The following is a 21513-nucleotide window of genomic DNA, read 5'->3' on the forward strand; positions in this document are numbered from 1 at the left end:
TCTTCAGAGAGCGAGAGGATGAGTTGATTGTCTACGTATGAGATTGTGTTGAGGCCGTGGATCTGAAGATGTCTGCGAGGGGGGTCATGTAGGTGTTGAAAAGGGTCGGGCTGAGGGATGGTCCTTGGTAGGAAACTGCCAAGGAGCAAAGGCTGTAGTGTTCTGTCCCAGGGCCAGCCAGCAATGAAGAAACCCTACCATCCCAGGGACCGTGGGGGGTGCCGCGTAGCTAAATCACGTCAATGTAAAGTCAATGTAAAGTCAACCTACGTAGTGAAGCCCCCTGGTCTGCCTGAGCTCCCCCATACTCTTCCGCCTCAAATGCTATGCTCTGGTGTTCTCGTCCTGTTGGCGTTCACTTCCAAACCTTTCCTGACTTCACTGCCCTGTTCCTAGTGAGCAGTGTTTTTCTGGCTGATGACGAGCAGAGATAAGCAGCGGGTGTATCAATGTCAGCCAGGATAGGGCAATAGACCCTGAATGCAATGGAGTGGAGAAGAACTTTCCAATCTAGCCCAAGAATGTCATTTTCAAGCCGCCAGTGAGCCAAATGGTGGTAATGTCCTTCAGAATTAGGATTTAGGGTCACAGCATTTCATGGACGTATAATATCCCCCTTTCATCTGAAGGTCCTGTTGGCTACGCCGTCATTCGATTGGCCAGGTGGTGTCAATGCTACGCTTTGAATGGCCACTAAATGCTGCTTTTGCCAATTCCATACTGCCAACTGCACACTCTGGTTGGCCACCAGGAACCGCGCGACAAAGAAGCCCTTTGACGTGGCGCAATTTCAAACTAATGCGCTGGGCAAATTGGGACAGTGTGCACCATTACAGACAAAGTACTGCCCCAGGGCAGCTGCAAACTTGTGGCTGCAACCGTGGCAAGACAGCTCTAAAAGAAAGAACAACATCTTGACGCAGCCTTTCCACCTTTCACTTTGCAGAGTGCCTTCGAACGGGGGACAGAGACCCCCTGCAGGCAGGTTCAGTGAGGGACTGCATCCGCTCATAGTGGGGTACCTGCGGGGGTCCCCAGAAGGCTTCTCTCTGACTGAGCACTGCCTTTTTGTGGTGCATAGTTAGTGCACCACCTGGCGACGTCTTTACCTCTGTGCCTGCATCCATAATACTGCGCAGGTGCATAAGAAAAGCGTTTCCCTCATTTGCATGTAGCCACACCCCCATGCAGATGATAAAACATCCTCTTCAGATACGTCGGTGCTATCTGTATCACAGGAGGAGCCGCACAAGCATCTGCCGCCTCTTCTGTAGAACCACAGTGTCCCAGAGACACGAAAACGGGCACACACACCCGGGGCACTGTGCGTAATGGGCCCAGATGTCACTGAAACCAATTACACACTCATTTCGAGCCACCATTTGCACTGTTATAAACCGTGCCGGGTATGCAGGGGGCCTGTGCACTCTTTTTCTGCACCGCCTGGGCACAGTCATTTACAGAAGATATCCTAGATGCTCGTGCGCCCTCTTCTGTAATACGGATAGCACTGGTAGACGCAGAGTGCCGGCGATGTCTTCAGGGGCCTTTGCCTCATTAGCATGGGGGCTCAGCCCTATGCTAATGAGGTAAACACTTTGCCTCAGTGTTCTCGCCCTATTTGGGATGCAGACAGAGAGGCAGCACTTACTGTGCACAACAACGGGATAGTGCAGAGTCACTTTGCCCCTAGTGCAACCCCTGCAAGGCTTGAAAAGGGTCCCATGGACCCTCACCTAGCTCCCTGCAGGCAGGTGCAGTCACTCAGTGCACCTGCCTGCAGTGGGATCTCTGTCCCTCTTTCAAAGTGCAGGTGAGTGCCACCTGCACAGACAGCTGTTTCAACAGCTGCTCTGTATTTCACTAAGGAACTGCCCTGGTCCGGGACGCCAGTGTAGCGAGGGTGATTCGACCCTAGAGCCCATACACCACACGTACCCGTGTGATGTTCTATGAAGGAATTCTTACGTCTTTCTGATTTGGACCTGTATATACTTGTGGCACATAGGAGTGGAATACTGGCGTCCTCTACGTACATTGCGACACGATAATATCGGAAACAATACATCGTCACCTCCAGGTTGGAATTATCACCGGACCAGGGCCCTAACAAATAAGGATCCAGCCATTGAGCCCTGAAGAGTTATAGCATCTGTATATGTGCAGAGCTTTAACGAAACACGTTTCGGCTGGCTGTAAATTACCATTGGTGTGATGATCTAATAAAAGGAGATATACATCAAAACTCCAGGAACCAACGTTGGATATTTGTTTTTGTTAATCACATATAGTAGCACTCTACTTGTTATATTGAATCTGTGTGCTCAGGACTTTGTGTTTATGCCCTGGGGGGCAGCACGGGTTCACTGCTGACCTGGGGGCAGTGCTTTACTTGTCATAGGGTTCACTGTCCCTGTTTGCACCTGGCGCCCCTATTTAAAGATGCACTGTGGCGCAAACAGGGACGTTACACAATACGGCCCCCGATGTCAACGTAACAAATTCCATGCTCTAGTTGGTCGCCACTGCCCGCATTACGTAACAAGAACACTATCCATATTTGCTCCACCTCGCACCTCTAAACAGGTGTGTCAGGTGCAAACAGGGACGGTGCGCCCTATTCAGTGCTCCAATCAAGGCCTCGCTACAGTTCCGCGTATCCAAAGATCCACCATGGGAGGTAGATCCTTCTCCTACTTGGCGGCCAAGACCTGGAACTCACTCCCCACCCACCTCCGCCTTACACAGAACCACATCTCCTTCAGAAAAGAACTTAAAACCTGGCTATTTGATAAATAATGAACCCCCTCCCCAAGCGCCTTGAGACCCTCTGGGTGAGTAGTGCGCTATATAAATCCTTGAACTTGAAACTTGAAACTTGAAACTTGAAACTTATTGCAAGCAAAGCACTGCTCCTAGGGCCGGCGTGAACCTCCACCGCCCTGGTGCAGTGCATTAGTGAAAGACTGAAGGAGAAGGTTTGTCTTCTTCTTTGGAGGCAGCTCCCGCCTGCACTTCAAAGAGGGTACAGAGATACCCCTGCAGGCGGGTGCAGTGAGTATTGAACCCGCAGTAAGATAGGACTGGCGCTCTATGTGCACCGGCACTATTGGTATTACAGATGAGGGCGCACAAGCGTCTCCCCGTTCTTCTGTAACACTACAGAGCCTCCCCCCAGGGGAGCAAAAAGTAGTGCAAACAGCCATCGCACCCAAGAGCACTGGTCGTAATACAGCCCCACATGTCAAGGTAACCAATTACAAATGCCGGTTTGCCAGCTGAAGTCACTGTAACTAATTCCAAACACAGACTCACAAATCGATGCTTCTAATGCCTCGCTGTTTGAATTATAGTGAATCTTTGGGCCAGATGTACTAAGATTGGAATAGCAATTTCCAAATTGCGATTTTCTCCAAATTGCAATTAAGAAATCACTATTCCAACTGATTCAAATGTTTATTTTTATAATTAGTGATTCCTTGTGGGTCGCAAATCAACCTACATCATGAATATTAATGATGTACATCGTAATTTGCGATACTTTATGTTAGAAATGGGGTAGCCAATTCTACAGGGGGGTAGCATGGAGCAGAGCAAGCAGGCCAAACTCCTGAGGACATGTGTGAAGCATCCACGCAGTACGCACATACTACCCACCAGGAAGAGCACAAAAAGAGACACAACCCCGGTTTGGATGAAAAAGAATAACCCATGTATTGTCTCCAACCTGCAAAAGTAAGACACAGTAATCACAGTGGGGCACCAAAGGGCACCAGGGCAATGTATACGAGGGGGGATTATTTACAGGGGTAATCAGAGAAAGAATAAAAAGGTAAGTCCGTTAGTTACCAGGCTGTAGGGAAAAAACATGAAGCAACATCACTGGGCATAGAACCTCAGTAGACATTAATCCTGAATTCTTAGACAGAACTGATATTGGGGCCCAGGAGCGTCAGTAGGCACATATCAGCAGGCATCCTACCTGAAAATAAGGCATTGGGCATAACGCACAGTGTGACCTACTTTAGCGTCTCCTTCAAAGAGAGACATTAACCACCCAGCATTAACCTCAGGCCTATACCTAACTCATGGGGCAGGAAACCCATTAGGCCACATTTCTTCCCGTGGGCACAACATCGGCATGGGCCTAAGCAGGTTCATTCAGACAGTATTCCAGGGTTAATAAACATACGGGCCTCTTTGAGCAGGGCACATCAACACAGGGGCATAAAGCATTAGCACCGAACACAACCAATCATGAGCAGGGGGCGCAGTAGCATAAGCACCCAGGCATGAACATATCCTGCACGCGGCATATACTATCAGCCTAAATACATCTCTTAGGATACTCCAAGATAACCCATTTCCTGGCGTCAAGGTAGAACATTTCCTGTGCAGGGCACTCTGCAAGAATTCATCCGCAGCCCAAATATTACAACAGAATCCTGCCTAGCGTGGGCCAGGCTTCCTGAACTTAGTCTACGCCCTCGCTCATTAGAGCCAATCCCTAGGCTACGGACGTCCAACCTCAGGGGAACTTTTCAAGCATGCAGTTCCCACATCCCAGTCACGATGGGAACATCACCCTTAACTCACTGGGGAATGGGTTGACTTTTGGGCTCCAAGGCAACAGAGGTGGCGTGTTGCAGCTGCCCACTATCAGGTGGGGCAGTTGGAAAGTCACACGGACACGAAAGGGGGGCGAGCACCGGCCGTGTGCCCCGTTGCCCTCTCCCTCTCCCAGCTCCTCATAAGCCTCTGGCAGTCCCCCACACGGCCCCACTCACAGGGCTCCTCGCTCCGGGCTGCAGGTTCCAGCCCACGGGACTCCGCTGGCGTCTTCTGGCAGGTCTGGGGGCAGATGGGGGCTCTCCCCCTCCTGGGAGCCCCTTTTGCTGGTGTTCCGGGCGGCCCCGGGCCTTCCGGCTCTTCCTCGGCCCGGGAACTAATAGGGATGTGGCCTGAGGGAGGTGCGGCAGCTCCAGCCAATAGCTGTGCAGCTCCCCGAGGGCCGGACACCAGAGCCAGTCAGAAGGCGGCTCCGGGTAGGCACGCCCCGAGTAACCAATGGGGCCGCGCCTGCCTCTTGGTACAGCCGATGACGTCGGTCTCGCAGAACGCTCCCGGGCCTGGAGCGGCCTTTCTTCAATACCGCTGCGGTCCTCCCCTTCCAAAGGGGACCGCAGCAGCGATCTCCAGTGGCGCCCCTCTTCCCTCAACGCGGCGGTGATGGCAGCAAGGTTTCTCCCTCTTTCGGGCCCGGGCCGCGCGGTGAGTTTAGGCGGCAATTCTGCGGGGTAGGCTCCCGCGACAGGGGCGCTACAATGCGGGGTAGGCACCCGCGACGGTGTTACTTAGTCCAAGAGTGCCAAATCACGGGTAGGCACCTGCGGCGCTTTTATGCCCACAGTTTCCCTTTGGGCCACACAGCGCTTTGTGGGCCCAGCGCTCCCAAGATTATAGCGCTTGTAGGCACAAAGCAGGGCAGTCTTGGTCATGGCGCTCTGGGGACACGAGGCAGTCTCCTGCAGGTCAGCGCATTTAAGGGCACAGTTATAGGCTGGGCCGCGCTTTCAGACACACAGCGCTTCTTCTATGCACAGAGCTTTAGGATTGTGGTGCTTAGGGGGCTGCCAGTCCCAGCAGCAAGTCCCAGGGTAACGCTCCTCGCCTCCTGGGGGGCGGGGGTCCAGTCCAAAGCGCTCCTTCGCTTCCAGGCGCTTTTAGGTGCAGCGCTTGCGTGGCACCAGGTCCCACCAGCCTCGGTGACCTAGGGGGGCCCTCCTTCTTCAGGGGACCGGGGGACAGAGCAGCAGGCACTACTGGGCCAGGTCAGCAGTTAGTGGGAACTCATCAAAACAGGGAGGTAGGCCTTACCCATCCCCCACTGTAGCGTGGGGCTTCCACTAGCCCTGGGGACAGTTGAGGGGTTCAAGATGGGTGCAGGGTCCAGCACACAGGCCCATGTGGTGGTATCCTTGGCAGCAGGTCCCCTCATGTTCCTGTCCCAGCTCTGTCTCAGCACATGGTGGCACATCCCCCTTATTTATACGCCCCTCACCCCACCTTCCAGGCAATGCCAGAGCCTTCTAGAATTCTCAGGCGAACTAGTTCTAACTGGTTCAGGGGGAGGAGTAGAGCACCCTGAGTGTCAGGCTTTCCCTCCAATAGTAGGGATGGCTGGGGACCTAACATCTAGACCGCTAACCTACTGCAGTCAGAGGGCACAACACATAGCCTTGGCATCCATTTTAAATACAGCATTTCATCAGGGTATATTTCTAACAGGGGGTTATCACAGGTGCGCACACCATTGCATTACATTGTCATAGTAGCCAGGACATCTCATACCTCACATGGCCTATACAACTCTATTTACCATGGGGGAGACATCCTAAACAGTGGGGTAAAAAACGAAAGATTTTGGGGGAAAATGGGCCAAGTCCAACACCTTATGAGTGACAGTTATCATAAGCACGGTGGCCTACTGAGGGCAACAGACCACCATGTCTGTGATTTCTTTTAAATAAAGCAAACTTTTTTAAATGTAACCCGTTTTTCTTAAAGGAAAATGGGATGCGTTTTAGAAAAAAAATTAAAAGTCCACGTTTTATTTTTTAAGAGTAGGCAGTGGACCTTGTGACCACTGCCTACTCTTAAAAATGTTTTCTTCAACATTAACAAAGGGGAAGGCGTCCCTTGGGGAACGCTTTCTGTTTGCGAATGGCTTTACCTGCTCCTTTGAGGAGTTGGTCAAATGTTAATGTTTAGAGTAGAATTCGGTTTCAAAACAATAATACATACCCACACAATTCAGTATTTGAAAGGCACGCCAGAAACATGACCCTTCCAAATGCTGATTCACACACTTACATTTCGATTCTGTGGATTTGCAGTTTGGTGTTTGTACATAAAAAATGCATTTTTGCAGTTGCAAATGGCACGATTGTGTGAATCGGGCCTTTTGACACCTCAAAAATGCTTTGTACATCTGGCCCCTGGGATGCACTGGTAAAGACATGAGGTAGTGCCTGCATTTAACACCTCTGATCGTTTTCATCCTTTGCCCTAAAAGGAACGAGAACCCTTCCCTTAGATTCTCTTGTCTCTGACTCCACAGTCTCTTCGGGTGCCAGCCTACTTTACAGAGTGCAGCGAGTACAGTTGTGCCATTGACGAACAGATCATGGGCATAGCGACAGGCGGGACCATGAGCAAGGCAGCCGTGAACCCGTTCCGCTCCCCTTTTCGCATCGTGGGGATCGACAACTGTATGCCATGGTAAGTACTGCGTGAAAAGTGGTAAGTACTGCATAAAAAGCGGTAAGTACTGCATAAAAAGCGGTAAGTACTGCATAAAAAGCGGTTAGCACTGCGTGAAAAGCGGTAAGTACTGCATAAAAAGTGGTAAGTACTGCATAAAAAGCGGTAAGTACTGCATAAAAAGCGGTTAGTACTGCATAAAAGCGGTAAGTACTGCATAAAAAGCGGTAAGTACTGCATAAAAAGTGGTTAGCACTTCGTGAAAAGCGGTAAGTACTGCATAAAAAGCGGTAAGTACTGCATACAAAGCGGTAAGTACTGCATAAAAAGCGGTTAGTACTGCATAAAAAGCGGTATGTACTGCATAAAAAGCGGTAAGTACTGCATAAAAAGCGGTAAGTACTGCATAAAAAGCGGTTAGTACTGCATAAAAAGCGGTTAATACTGCATAAAAAGTAGTAAGTACTGCATAAAAAGCGGTAAGTACTGCATAAAAAGCAATAAGTACTGCGTGGAAAATGATTAGTCCTGCATGGAAAGCAGTGAGTACTGCGAGGGAAGTGGTAAGTACTGCATGGAAAGCTAAGGAGGGGCTAGCAGCCATCCAATGATACTGTGACTTCCACCACAAAGCAGGTACTTGAATTTCCATCTCACCATTGGCTTCTCTTCAAGTCCAGAAGCAGAGCTCCTTTTTCTCCAGCTACAGTGTGTGTCCAGAGAGCCCTGAGGGAGTCTCATTCTGCCACTAACTGAAACATACTTATTTGCATTAGAGTCTTTTCTAAAGTGCTGGAAATAAGTGTTCATTCCATCATCTCAGGGTACTTTGAAAATAACAATTTGCTGCACTCCAGTCAATCTGGATTTAGAGCTAGTTGCAGCATGGAAACAGCCTTGTTGGAGGTCACTGAGCACATTAAAGATAAGTTAGATCATGGGGGAAGGGCCGTCTTGTTTACGCTGGATCTCTTGATACTGTTCCCCAGGAGAGACTGTTGAAGGGACCACAGAATATTGGAATTGGTGGCATGGCCCTAAAGTGGCTGACCTCCTTCCTGGATAATAGAAGTCAGGAAGTCTGGATCCCTCTGTTTGCTTCCTTGTTAGAAATGGGATTTCTGGTTGGCTGAGGCTTGCGCCAAAGCCAGGCAGAAACCAACACTCTAGTTAGTGCAAGGGAGTTACACTCCAAAGATAACCCCATCTCACCCCTTGGCAATGTGACACGAGCAGTAAGGCTGATCCCGGAGACAATGTGTAAAGCATTTGCGCACGCACCCACCAGCAACAACATTCCAGGCCCCCCACAAAAGGAACTCCACACAAGGTTACATCAAAAGTAGCTTTTGTATTATCAAAACACATCAGAATCCGAATCACAGGATGTACTTTGTGCCAACTGGCACTGGCAATATTTACAAGGGATTATGTACACCTGACAGGGCCACATGGACCACTGTCAGGATCATCACAAAGTGAACCTGGTAAAGGTGAACTAAAACATGCAAGTTACATTAGGTCGTAGAACGTACAGTCAGTAAACACTGATAATCACTGCACTTAAAACAGTTTGTGCCATGAAATCCATCATACACAGTATCCAATCAGTCTAACTACATTAGACCCTCACCACTTTACACTAGGGGCGTAAATCACACAGGGAAGTACAATCTCCCTAACATAAACCTAAACAGGTAAAACAACCTCCTATGTAGAAATCATATCTAGAGGTATCAGAACACAGGGTGCGCAAAACATACTACACACAGTACATTTCCTAACACCCAAAGCATTAGCACATAACTCACATCAAGGTCCAGGTTGCGCCACTGTGCCAAAACCTAAACGTAGCAGCTGCCCACTACTTGCTGGGCAGCTGAAGGACAAGAACAGCGCCCAAACGCTGCAGCTGGCACTAAGTGCTGCGCAGCTGTGGAAGGCCAAGGTAGGGGCGAAGGAGTGCTACTCACTCCTGAGTCCAAAGACATGTCCCTAGAAAGAAAAACCTAAACGGTGCAGCTGCCCACTACTTGCTGGGCAGCTGGGAACTCAATACTGCAACAGGGGCTCTCACTAGCCCTTAGGAGCAAAACTGAGCCACGTGGGAGCCTTCTAGGCTCTAGAAATACAGATTGCGTCCATGGGAGCACTCTAGGCTCTTAAACAACTGTGCCTCCAAAAGGTTGGAGCCCTTCTGGGCTCTGTGTGGGAAACTTGCCCCCTGGACCCCACTGGCTCGGAAAATTAATGGGGGGCTCCTTAAATGAATATCCAGTTGGAGCGGCCCACTGCCATCTAGGGCTGCTCTGAAGGCACGACCGTCACTGTGCCTTACTCCGGCACCAACACACGAGCCCCACTCACCGGTCTGTTGTGTGGGCGGGGACTCCTCCGCTCTCCTCTTCGCTGGGGGACCGGCAGCACTTCTTTTGCGGCGCGGGGCTTCCCTTCCACTCATGGGAACCCCGCGCTGCCATTGGCGGCCTCTGTCGCCGTCCTGCTCCACCCGGGCTCCCTCCTGGGGGGCCCCGGGACTTGGTACCAGCACTTGAGGAGGCGGGTTAAGCTGCCAACCTCCTCGCTTGAAGACTTCTCCTGCTGCTTCCGGCAGCGGCAGCGGGCAGCCAATCCCAGCGCGGCGGCCGGCGGGACTTCCCGGAAGCAAGCGGAAGTCCTGCCCTGCTCCAGGTGCCTGGCCGCCTGACTTCCGGTTTTCGGCCACAAATGGCCGTGGTGGTGATTTTGGCATCAGAAAACGAGGGGTGGGCATCCTTGGTAAACAAACAAAAAGTAGAAGCGGGGTGGGCACCCGCTAAGGCTCCCAGAAAAGGGGTGGCACCCAAAAATAATTAAATAAGCGGGGTGGGCACCCACAGGGGCCACAAAAGGGCAGGAGCACTTCCCCCTGAGGGAACACGACAGCGCTCTGCTCATAAACGCAAAAACTACAAAATCCCCCAAAGAAGGTTCCCCCAGAGCAGAGCAAAGCGTCCCAGCAGTCCTGGGCATCAGGAGGGGCAATGCAGGGCCCAGGGGCCAGCACACAGGGCACTCCAGCAGGGAGACAGCCCCCATGGCTGTCCCTCCTGGGGGCCCCACCAGCAGCAAGCCCCCTCCTGTTGGGATCCAGCAAGAACTCCAGGCATCCAGGGGCTAGGCAGGGCCCAGGGAGGCAAGCCTTCCCCTGGGCCCCAGCAGCAGCACACCCCTGGTAGATTCAAGTCAGGAAACAAGAACATTTTACATGAGGTCACAGCCTCTTTTTATACACACATTTCCTTTGTCTCCAAAGGTGCAGGCAAGGGGCGAACCAGATGCAACTGGTTCTGGAGCACTTTGTTTTGCTCAGCCCCTCTACCTATTCACAGGACAGGCTAGGGACATCAGACGCACCACAGGGGGCGAAGCCAGCACTGTGGAGGGGAAGCCCAGCCCTATTCAGGTCCCAGGTGCACTCCTCCCTCCCATCAACATGCAGATCTCTCCTTTCACCACCGGGGCAGACCCATCCTGACTCCTGGAGCAGGCACACCAACCTGCTCCAGCCAATCACAAGCCAGACAGTCAATTCACATTAACTGCACAGACATACCAACTTCTAGAAGTGGTACTTCCACACTAGACACAATAAATCCGCGCACATCATCGCGCAGTATTTAATGACACGAGTCCGCACATTCTAAACTCGAGCCTGCACTCCCCACACATCAGGAACTACCATGGACAAACATATCCCCCATGCTTTCCCATGGGAGGGCAGGCCAATCTCACACACGCACTCAGAGCGCGCACGCACTTTACACTGCGCCACAGTGCTAAAGTGAGCAAAGACCAGAAATCACTATAATGATGTAACATTAAAAGGCAAAAAGTTCAGGGGTGAACCTGCCGGAAGGGCCAAGTCCAACATTCCTCCATTCAGAATCTGAAGGTGGGCATTCCACAGGGCTTGGCTTTGAGCTCCACACTTTTTTATGTTTGCCTGACTGCACTCACGGATTTAGTCGAATCATGCAGAGCCAAAGTAATCCTACATGGACGATACTCAGCTTCTCTTTACATGTGAGAAAGGCGCAGATTTTGAGGGTGAGAACATCCGGGCAGGCCTCTTAATGGTGTTCAACTGGTTGGCAATAAACCAACTTAAATGCAATCCTTCTTCTGAGGTCTGGAGGTCATGGTGGCCCCAAGATACACCTCCGCCGGCCACTCTCCAAAATTCGGTAAAAAAACCTGGGAATTAAAATTGATAATGTTTTATCTATGAACCCCCAAATTCAAGCTCTGGTAGGCACCCGTTTTGTGCTGCTATGAGCCCTGAGAAAATTCCTACCCTTCTGTCAACTGATACAAGGAAAACAGTGGTCCAGGCCCAAATTACTTCCAGAGGTGACTATAGAAATGTCCTATTCTTGGGTCTGCCTGACGGTCTCCTAACCCGCTTGCAAGTGGTTCACAATGTGGCAGCTTGACTAATCCTTAATCTGGCTCCTCAAACTTACATGTCCTCATATCTCAGGGCCCTGCATTGGCTACTGGTGAAAAAGACGATTAAATTCAAGGCACTGGTTTTGGTAAATAAAGCCATATATGGTAATGGCGCCATTTACATCTACATTAGGAAGGGTTCCCTTCTAGGGCTCTGGGGTCCCCCTCCAGCCATCCAGCTACCATTCCCAAGGTCACCAGGGTTTGAACCGGAGGTAGATCTTTTGCTTACTCTGGTGCCCAAGCGTGAAATCATCTCCTCCTGGCACTTCGAGCCACAGTGAAATTGTCCTCTTTCAGGAAGCAACTAAAAACCTGGCTATTCTGCAACTACTGTGTTCCTTGCTGTTAAGTCTGGAGATGCCCTGCTAGTGCCCGGACATTCTAGGGAGTAGCCACGCGCTCTAAAAATGCAGTTTTAATTCAATCCATACTGGAACATTGAGCGCTCTGCTAAAACAATGACGTTGCTGAGGGTAGAAAATTACTGGTACAGGCCTTCGACTTCAACATTCCTATTTGGCTAGAGCATGGACCCATTTGAGTATCTCAAAGGCGCTTCTCGTTAGGCAATATTTTTGCTGTTTGGAGAGAGGCAAGGAGTCGTCTTACCCATTTCTGAGAACCCTGAATAAATAGGTCACACCGGCACCCTGAAATCTGATGTAAGAGCTCATATTCATTGTTCTAGCTTTGACATTTTCACACTATTGGGCATCACAACAAATCGAACACAGGAAGTAGATTAGGGTTTCCAACTTTATGTCCTGGTGAATTACCACAAACCAGTTCCGAGCTAGCAGGGCCAGAAACATGTCAGCCTCATTTTAGAACCGCAAGCTTCTTACCACTTTCAGCAGGTTCTTTGATATTTTGTTTTAGTCTTGGCTTGGACAATCTCTGAGAATAAATCTCTAGTGACAGGGTTGACCATAGCCAATGTTAGATCCCGTTCCCTCCCAGTCTATTACAGCTCCCTCACAACTCTGAAACAAGCATTTGCAATGCAATAGGTCTCGCTTTAGTGAGAGTTTGATCTATTGTCATTGTAAATGACAAAACCTTTTATTTATGTGTTTTGAAAACTTGAAAACGGTGTGTAAATAAGCACTTTGTACTTCTAGTCCTTGCTTAGGACAAGCAAGTCTGGCAGCAAACGAGGTGCAGTTACACGCAAACCTTGGTTCTCGTAAGCAACGACTATAAGTAGAAAAGGGAGCGTTTACGACCGTTTGAAAGTTTTTAAAACACATACATAAAGGCATTGTCATTTTCAATGCCAATAGCTCAAACTCTCACAAACGTGAGACCTATTGCATTGCAAATGCTTGTTGATTAAGAAATAGTGCTTTATTTCAGCAAAGCAACCCGGGAAGCAAGGTGCCATTTCTCGCTGGTTCCTTACTGCGCAGACAGACAAGAACCTCGGTGTCTAATATTTGAAGCCACAGGTGTGTCTGCAGGTAAATATTGAACAAGAGGGACTAAAATAATGTATCCATGAAGAAGTCTGCAAGAAGTCTCATGATTTCAAGTCACAGATGGTGGAATGGTGATAGAGTAGCCTCTGCTGAGAATATGAGCTCCAGGGCAGTGCCTATATGCCAGCCCCCCCTCTCCTCGCCCCCACCCCCTTGTGGCAGCTAAAGGCCGATGACTGCTCCAACAGTGTCAGATATAGTCACAGAGAAGAGTAATTTCCAGGTCGGGGAGAAGAGACGTGCAAGTACGCCCAAATGACTCTGCGTGGTTGTAATTCAGAATTAAGGAATGTTTCCACGTACTGCTCCTGGAAAACTTTGTGAGTTCTAAGAATCTGTAGCTTTGTGCCCATCTGAGGTAGTACACATGCAGGTGCGGGTTTGCAAATTGTTCTGTGAATCAGGCCCTGCGTGATGATTTATGTATCCCTGAGGAAGGAACGCCCAGGCAAGGGAAGGAGCACTGACAGGGGAGTTTGTCTGGTAGTTGAGAGGGCTGGGAAAAAGTCAGTCACATGCCTGACTCGAGCCTCCTTTATTCAGAAAGCTGAAAATTCTACCCCAAAGCCATACTGATTTTGCCCCAACTTTTTTGCATGAATTCATTCTGTGCCTCTGGCAGACTTGCGAACTTGAATTTCCGTGTGCGCAAGCTGTTCTTGTAAAAATGCATAAAATAAAAATAAAATAAATAAAATTACTTTGCCTGATCTATGGAGTATCGTGACGCATCTTGCATCAGAGTGACCCCTGGGGACTTTTGTCCGGTGACGAGTGTCATTGCAGCATCGGCAGTGAGCAAACATCCATCGGGAGGCCGCCGCGTGCATTGATCTCTTTCAGATCAGGACTCCGTGTCCACGACCCTGGCCTCCGATGGAAGGTCAGAACCGCCCTCCTTTTATCCCTTCACTGAGCCTCTCCAGGGCCGCGGCAATGACTTTGGCTGTCTTCACAAAGCTGCATTTTGAATCCCACCTCCCCGGGCAATGGGGTCACAGTAGTTGATGCGTCTAAGGGTAGTTTATTATTGCGGTGCTGGGGCGTCTGCCACGTATTACCCTAAGGTACCACCTACTCTGTTTGTGGGGCGAGAAGTGGTGGGGCAATGGCACCCTGCACTAGTATTTAGTCTGGTTACGCATGATAAATAAATTCATTATTATACACATTTCATTAAGCTCACCCCTCATTATGCCCGGAGTGAAGGTATCACCGCTGCCAGCCCGATTCGTCGCGAAAACCGGAAGTCTGGCAGCGTCATATGTGCTGTGGGGCGGGACTTCTGCCTTCCGCGGGAGACCCGCGCCCATGGAGTGGCTGGCCGAGAGGAGAAGTGGTGACGCAGGGCTTCCATGCTTGAGGGTCAGCCCCGCGTGGCGGCAGAGTAAGGAGAAGCCCTGGGTCAGAAGTGGCGACTGAGGCCGCCGATGCAAGTGCTGGGCTCCCATGAGTGAGGGAAGCCCCGCGTGTGCCAGGTCATGCGAGGTGGAGGAGATGAGACCAGGGGAGTCCTGAGACGGAGCCTGTAGCAGGCACAAAAGAGCCTGGTGAATGTGGCTCTGTTGTACCGTGGGGGCTGGTGCGTGTGTTTGTTGTTCAGTGATCGAGTATGCGTTCACTGGCTGAGGGTGGCTGGTGCGTGTGTGCGCGTTCACAAGTTAACTCCTGCCTCGAGCCTAATTAACGCGACGCCAAGCACCAGCGTACACATGCTCATCTGAGACATTAAATGCAAGCGCGTCTTCACAAGCGCGTCCACAGACCCCAATCGCCAAAAGCCCTGCATGTGCCCATCTCCTGTCCCACTTTCAAGGCAAGTCAGCAACAATAGATCTCGCTGGCGACAGCGCTTTTGCGCTGCGTCGCCAGGCGAGACCTAAAAAGGCATAGTCTTATGCCGTATATAACACCAGGCATGAACATCATAAAAGATATCTGGTGAAGAGCCCCATTGGGGGCCTATTGGGTGTTCCAGCACCCACCCACGAGGAGCAGAGCCCGGTAATGAAGCATGCCACCTTGGCGGCGAGGGTTTGTGCATCGAAAAGGTGAGACTGACCACTTGTTCACAACGCGATCCGCTGGCCTAGTGGAACTGGACACTTTTTTGATTTTGCATACGATGAGGGGAGATGTGTTCTGGATACATCCAATTCCTCCCCCCTCTCTCCTCTTAGGTTATGATGTTACATGAAATAACATCATAACATTCTGCTTATGGTTGATAACACAATCAAAACAATGCACCTTGCTAAGACTCTGATGGTACTTGTGGCGGCGAGCACTGGTCTCAAAAGCATCAGAACTTAATTGGGCAAAAACATACAATGTGCCTTACATTCCCTCTGTACCTCCAGCCCAAACGAACATCCCCAGGCATCGCCTTCAAAGAGCTCCTGAGTGTCTGGATTGATATAGGGGGGACAGACCAAAGTCAAATGCAGAACATTTCTGAGGGTGATAGCTAGTTGAAGAAGTAAACAGGTAGTGTGCCCCCCCTGCCCAAGGACAGCTCAGGAGGGGCTTGGAGACCTCACGTGAAAGAGACAGTCATGAGGAAAGCAAAGCTGGCATCACTCACATGGAGCCGAGTACTGAGACCTCTGTGGTTCTCATTGGCTCTCAGCGAGGGTGTCAATGGTGCAGGTGAGAACAGACAATCACCATTGAATGAGCAATTCAAACATTCCCTCACACTCAAGATAAACGCTAGGGTTCAGCAACAAAGGCATCGCCAATACCTTGAGATCAGGGAGACACAACAACCCTGGCAGGATCCAGAGCAGAAGAACCAAGACAGTGGAAGGACAGTCAGACCTGCTCAGGATCACACGTGCGGCCTGCAGAGCTTTCTAGGAAAAGACAAACCCAATGACAACCAAAGAACTCATTCCTATCCTATCAGTACTTCAGAATGAAGGCTCCCTCTTTTCCATTTTTAACGGATTTTTATAGATAAACACAGGCAAGAAAATTATGTATTTTCCTGTCTGTATTCATGTTTAAATGTGGATCAAAAAAGGAAATTGGGTTACTTTTCTAGCAATTCTAAATATTGTCTGCCATGACTAATTGGCCAATAGCTGTGTGGGTTGATAGGTCAGGGGGTTTAAAAAGAAAGGAATTTTAGTAAAACGGCTTAAGCAGCCATAGCTATGCACAAGGCTGATACTGAAATTTGCATATTTTCATATTAATGTATTGAATTATCTGCCGCTGGTGTTCATATCGTTGAAACCTGGCAAGCATTCAAGCATGACTGCATATTTATTGGTTAAATAAATGTGGAAATATACTAGTTTCAGCTCATTTTTTCTCAAAACCCAAAATAAATAAGGATAAATGCAGATAAATTTATGAAAAAATATAAATGGATAAATACATACAGAAAAGTAGAAAAAATACCATGAAACTAGGAGCCCTGTTCGAAATAACTGACCTTGAGTTCGGCAGCTCAGGGGAAACACAGGGGCATATTACCAAGGAATAGCGATATTTATCGCAAAATGCGCTTAGCGCATTTTTTTTATCGCTGCCTATCGCTGGATATATTAGAGAAAACATGCTATTAGCAACGTTTTTCTCCATTGTGCTACAATATCCAGCGATAGCTGCGAAATGCGTGAATATCGCTGATAATACAGCGATATTCACGCATTAGCGACAAAATGCTCTTAGCCATGTTATCCACCTCCCATTGGATAACATGGCTGAGAACTGGTCTGGGCAGGTGTTAGCATTTGGAGATATTCGTACTTAGCGCAAATATTTCCATCGCTACGCCTGCCTTGCTAATAGGCGATAGCGGCGCTGGCGACTGCTTTCAGTCGCTAACAGGTTGGGTACGCCCACTTTGCATGTCATTAGCGATAAACATCGCTGACATGTAAAGCGGGCCCCAAACCGCTCGCTATCGCCTAAAAGCTGTCGCTAACATCAGTTAGCGACAGCTTGCTAATAGGGCGATAGAATAAATCGCCGCTTAGCGGCCGAAAACGGCCGCAAAAGCGGCAATAATTGCCTATCTCCCTGCTTGATAATATGCCCGACAGTCCCTTTCCGAGCTGCAGACGTGCCTCAGTGTGCGCCCAGCAGGCTTCTCCCTGCTTTGAGAAACTGAGGTCTGTGGACTCCTTTGTTTATAGTTTACCTCCCACCTGGGCCACTTTACTCCTGAAAGGTATGCGGTGACGCGCTCCTCGCCTCTTCCGTGACAGCTTAAAAGGATTCCTGGGCAGACTCTTGAGCAGAGGAGACAAGACAGAGGAAGGAAGGAATGCTGCAGCTGCCCCCTCGAGCTCTGCCCTCTCAAAGTCTCCCCGAGGGAAGGAAACATCTGCCCCGGATGTACAAAATAGAGAGCAGGTTCCAAAAGTCAGTGTGCCTCAGAGTGTCACCTCTGCTAGCCAGCACCTAACAGGCCATTCTTAACTTTCTCACAACAGTCCTAACTTCATGCAGATCAACACTATATCAGGGTGGAGAGAAAGGCCCTGTGAAGAGCATGCTTTTGTGTATGCATTTATTGCCTCAGGATAAATCCGTCATCATATTTACATTAAAATATCCAAACAAAACACATTTCTGCTGCACATTTCTAAAGCATGAACCGCCGCATGGTGTGATCCTCAGCAGCCCAAAGCAACGCTTGCCCAGCTGTGGCAGGTGAGTCAAGGGAGGATGCTCTGCCTGAGGCTCTCTGCGGATGCTGCCATGATGAACCTTCGATAGAGCCCTGCGTCCGCACCTCTCGCCCCTGCAGACTGCGGGTAGTAAGATCCCGGGGTCAGATCTACGTTGCTTTGGGTTTGCGGTTACCTAATAGCAAAGTTTTGCAAATCACTATTTGGCAAAGGCAATCCGCTATGTACAAATGTGTTTCAGACATATAGGGGCATATGTAGGTAATTTCCATTTTGCAATTCCCAAATAGCGATTTTTAAGGAATCACTATTTAAGAATAGCAAAATGGAATGTAGGTAATAATTTGCAATTTTTTTGCGAATCTCTAACATTCCTTCATTGCAATTAGCAGATTGCGAATCGCAATTAAGGAATGAGTGTCCCATTCATTCCTATGGGCCAAGAGGCCCATAGGAATGAATGGGGATACATTCTCAAATTGTGATTTTCTATGAGAAAATCGCAATTTGAGAATCGCAATTCCAAGGGTGCCAGGGTTCCAAAGGACACCGGTTGCACCCCCAGAATGTGCCTGTAAGCACATGTGGCGCACATACATGCCCTAAGGGCATGTCTGTGCGCCACATGGCACTTTGAATTTTTTAAAAAAATGCATTATGACAGTAAATTGCAAAATATTATCTACTTGAAGTAGGTGGTATTTTGCGATTCCTTAAGCCAAAATTCACTCCTACATAGCATTTAAGGAATCGCAAAATTGTGATTCCTTAAATACTTGAGCAAAATAAGGAATCGCAATTTTTGCGATTCCTTATTTTGCTAATATGCACCTACATACCAAAGCACCGTTTGCGATTCGTAAACGCCGGAATTCTGTGAATTCTGGCGTTTGCGAATCGCAAACACCTACCTACATATGCCCCTTAATGGTCCCCGGGGGGTCGCAAATAGGCCTACCTCATTAATATTCATGAGGCAGATCTTGAGAACCACTGGGAATCGCTAAAATCACAGGGATGGTGGCCCCCTGGGGTCAACAGATCACTAGACTGTGATTGCTTTTGAATAAAGCAATGTTTTATTTCTGACATGCAGCCTGTTTTCCATAAAGAAAAAGTAAACGTTTTCTTTTCATTTTTTAAGAGTAGGCAGTGGTGGCAAGGCCTCTGCCTGCTCTTAAAAAACGTTTTAGATACTGTCACAAAAGGTAAGGGGTCCCTTGGGGCTGCTACCTGTTTGTGAATGGATTAATGCCTACTTTATCTCGGCTGGAAAATGTGAAGGTTTTGCAACCGAATTTCGGTCGCAAAACATTCATACCACTGCCAGTCGCTATCAGGAAGGGCGCCCTGATTACACCTTCCTAATACAGAATCGCAAACCCTGTTTGCGATTCAGTAATAGGTTACCAAGGGCCATATGTATCAAGGCAAAATGGGTTCACAAACGCCGAAATTCGCTGAATTTTGGCGTTTGCGAACCCATTTTCGCTAAATGGTATTTATGAAACATTTTTGGTGCAAAATAAGGAATCGCTAAATTTGCCATTCCTTATTTTGCAATTGTATTTAAGGAATTGCAAATTTTGCGATTCCTTAAATGCAATGTATCAAGGAAAAAAACATTCCAAAATGCCATTAAGGAATCGCAAATTACCACCAACTTCTAGTTGGTGGTAAGTTGCGAATTCTTTTAAAAAAGCATTTTTTCAAACATCAAAAGCTGCCATGTGACGCTCATACATGCCCTTAGGGCATGTATGTGCGCCATATACGCACACATGTCATTTTCAGGGGTGCAGCAGGGTGTTCTTGAGACACCCTTGAAAATATTCACAATTTGCGATTAGCAAATTCCGATTCGCAATTTCCCCTTCATTTCTATGGGCCTCCTGGCCCATAGAAATGAATTGGAAATGATTCCTTAATTGCGATTAGCAATTTTCTAATTGCAATTATGGAATTTTAAGGAATCGCTAAAAAGAAGCGATTTTCTACATACATGCCATTTTGCGATTTCTAAATAGCGAAACCGAATGTTGATACATATGGCCCCAAATTGGGCATTTGTACATTAGAAAAAATGCATTTTTGCAGTTGCAAATAGCCCGATTCAGCGAATCAGGCCATTATCTACCTCAAAAAAGCTGCATACATCTGGCCCTTAGAAAGCAAGAACTATTTTCCTAAGGTTAAGTATAAAAGCAGGTAAAACACTCCAGATGCGTTTTACCATCACAGGCCTGACTCGAAGAGACACTTCCAAATAATGACCTTCTAGATCTAATCCTTTCAGAGCGTCCCTGGTACATCTTTCCACGGCATAGTAAAAGAAGATGAGGGGTGCGATGGGAGAGCACAGCACCTTCTAAAACATTTCCAACGAAGAACCCCCCCATATGGGCGACTTCCGGTGGATCATAAGGGGGCATGTGGAATAAGATGAAAATGAGCAAAATTAAAAATAAGTAATGTAATGATGGCCATTTTGTTTTTTTCTGTGCCAGGTATCCAAATGCCTTTGTCTTTCATTTGATTTACAAATCCATGGTAAACAGCACTAGATTTCAGGGGCAGCAACAACAGCAGCAAGTGGCTGCAGCCGCCGCCATGCCGGAAGAAGCGCCCGACCACAATCGCCGGAAGAAGGACAAGCGGCAGAGCCGCAACAACTGCCGTCGAAGGAAATAGAAGAGGGCGCAGCGAAGCCACAGTTCCAAGCTTGATGCCGCACCATTACCTTTCATATCAAAATAAATTATACTACTTTGTTATACCAACAGACTGTGGTGGAGTCCTCTTAATGGGTGGAGCGCAGTGGCGGCTGGCATCTACGGGGGTGGGTGGCTTATGATGCAAATATAAATTTTAAAAATAAAACTTACCTGAGCTGACGTCCTCCCCTCTGGGCCTCATTTGAGGAATGGATGCTGCAGTGCGGGCACCAATTCTGGTGCGGATCGCATGCTGTGAGAGCAGCGTCCTATTGGAGGGAGCGACCTCACTCGGCGCTCCCCAGCTCCCTGAGGCCTGCACTTACTCTAACCCAAGTGTCTTAAGACAGCTTGGTTAGAGGTCTCAAATTGTGCATGTCTAGCTGGCCTTCGTAAGATTGCCGGTCAAAGGGACATGCGCACTACGTAAGTGCACAAACAGCGCACCCTCCTCCCTGCTGCTCTCATTCAGCAGCGGCCCGCCCCGTTCTGACACTCAGTTCAGGACGGGAGGATGAAAATAAAATGGTAATGAATTACAATTTTATTTTTCATTTTTGAGGGTAATTTAAGTGGGGCGACGCTCCTCGGCTCCTGCTTATGTTTATGTTTCGTAAAGCGCATGGCTACCGGAAGGCTTCCCCGCGCTGGTGAGTACTGTGCTGAGAGTAGAGCCTCTGGTACATTGACGGGGAAAAAGCCTGAAGTCTCTTTATTACGTACTTGGGTGAGCACACAAAAAGGGGCTTGCCATAAACGTTTCAGAGCCTATGAGGGATTGAATGACCGCTTTCCTTAGATGCTCTGGGAGATTAATACCAGTATCTTCCAGAGCATTCAGAGCAAAGAGAAACAGATGCCAGGAAGTTTATTTGCTTGGTTATCCATTGCTAGCAAATTGTCCAACCGGATTCCCAA

The 21513-nt window shown here is 48.7% G+C and overlaps 1 protein-coding gene across 1 annotated transcript in view; it reads left to right on the top strand.

Moving 5' to 3' along the window:
* ZMYND15 (zinc finger MYND-type containing 15) overlaps nt 1–20663 on the top strand; it is a 77108-nt gene extending 56445 nt beyond the window's left edge. Inside the window, exons 12-13 of the mRNA XM_086946633.1 lie at nt 7121–7281; nt 20389–20663. Coding sequence (XP_086802759.1) covers nt 7121–7281; nt 20389–20572 — 345 coding nt within the window. The 3' untranslated portion in view covers nt 20573–20663. The remainder of the gene's footprint in view (nt 1–7120; nt 7282–20388) is intronic.
* The last annotated feature ends 850 nt before the right edge of the window (nt 20664–21513 follow it).

This window comes from Lissotriton vulgaris, chromosome 12 (genome assembly GCF_964263255.1).
Source record: "Lissotriton vulgaris chromosome 12, aLisVul1.2, whole genome shotgun sequence".
Classification (NCBI taxonomy): domain Eukaryota; kingdom Metazoa; phylum Chordata; class Amphibia; order Caudata; family Salamandridae; genus Lissotriton; species Lissotriton vulgaris.